The following is a 664-nucleotide window of genomic DNA, read 5'->3' on the forward strand; positions in this document are numbered from 1 at the left end:
GCAGCAGGGTGTGCTGCAGTTTGCTGGGGGGCCTCCGCTTCGCTTTCATTGCCTTTGAAGACCTACCGAGGGAGCTGCAGCAGCAGCAGCTGCTGCAGCAGCAACAGCAGCAGCAGCAGCAGCAGCAGCAGCAGCAGGGTGGCCACCTTTGCTGCTTCGGTGAGAGGCTGCTGCAGCAGCTGCTGCAGCTGCTGCTGCTGCTGCAGCAGCTCGCTACCTTTACATACGGCTATTGCTACGAAACGCTGCAGCTAGTTTCACTGCAGCAGCAGCAGCAGCAGCAGCAGCAACAGCAGCAACAGCAGCAGCAGCAACAGCAGCAGAGCAGCAAACCCAGTGCTGCTGTTCTGCGGCAGCTGTCTGCTGCCAGCAGCAAGTGGGAGGAAGCAACAGCAGCAGCAGCAGCAGCACGAGGCGTCTTTCTTCTTGCTGCTGATACTGCGCAGCGGCTGCTAGATGAGTGCAGCAGCAGCAGCAGCAGCAACAGCAACAGCAGCAGCAGCAGCAGCAGCAGCAAAGTTCATCTTGCTGCTGCAGTGCAGCAGCAAATTGCTGCACTAGGAGAGTCAGCCGAGCGTCTGCTGCTGCTGCTGCGAGCAGCAGCAGCACAGGGCGAAGGCCTTCAAAGAGAACTGCAGCAGCAGCAGCAGCAGCAGCAGCAGCA

The 664-nt window shown here is 60.1% G+C and overlaps 1 protein-coding gene across 1 annotated transcript in view; it reads left to right on the forward strand.

The window, feature by feature from the left end:
• The window catches only part of EMH_0060270 (uncharacterized protein), a gene marked incomplete at both ends in the record, with an annotated part of 4,949 nt that overhangs the window by 4,104 nt on the left and 181 nt on the right, over positions 1-664 (forward strand). The window contains one exon of the mRNA XM_013497774.1: positions 61-662. Coding sequence (XP_013353228.1) covers positions 61-662 — 602 coding nt within the window. The remainder of the gene's footprint in view (positions 1-60; positions 663-664) is intronic.

The sequence above is a fragment of the Eimeria mitis genome, genomic scaffold, assembly GCF_000499745.2.
Source record: "Eimeria mitis Houghton genomic scaffold, Emh_scaff2917, whole genome shotgun sequence".
NCBI lineage: Eukaryota > Apicomplexa > Conoidasida > Eucoccidiorida > Eimeriidae > Eimeria > Eimeria mitis.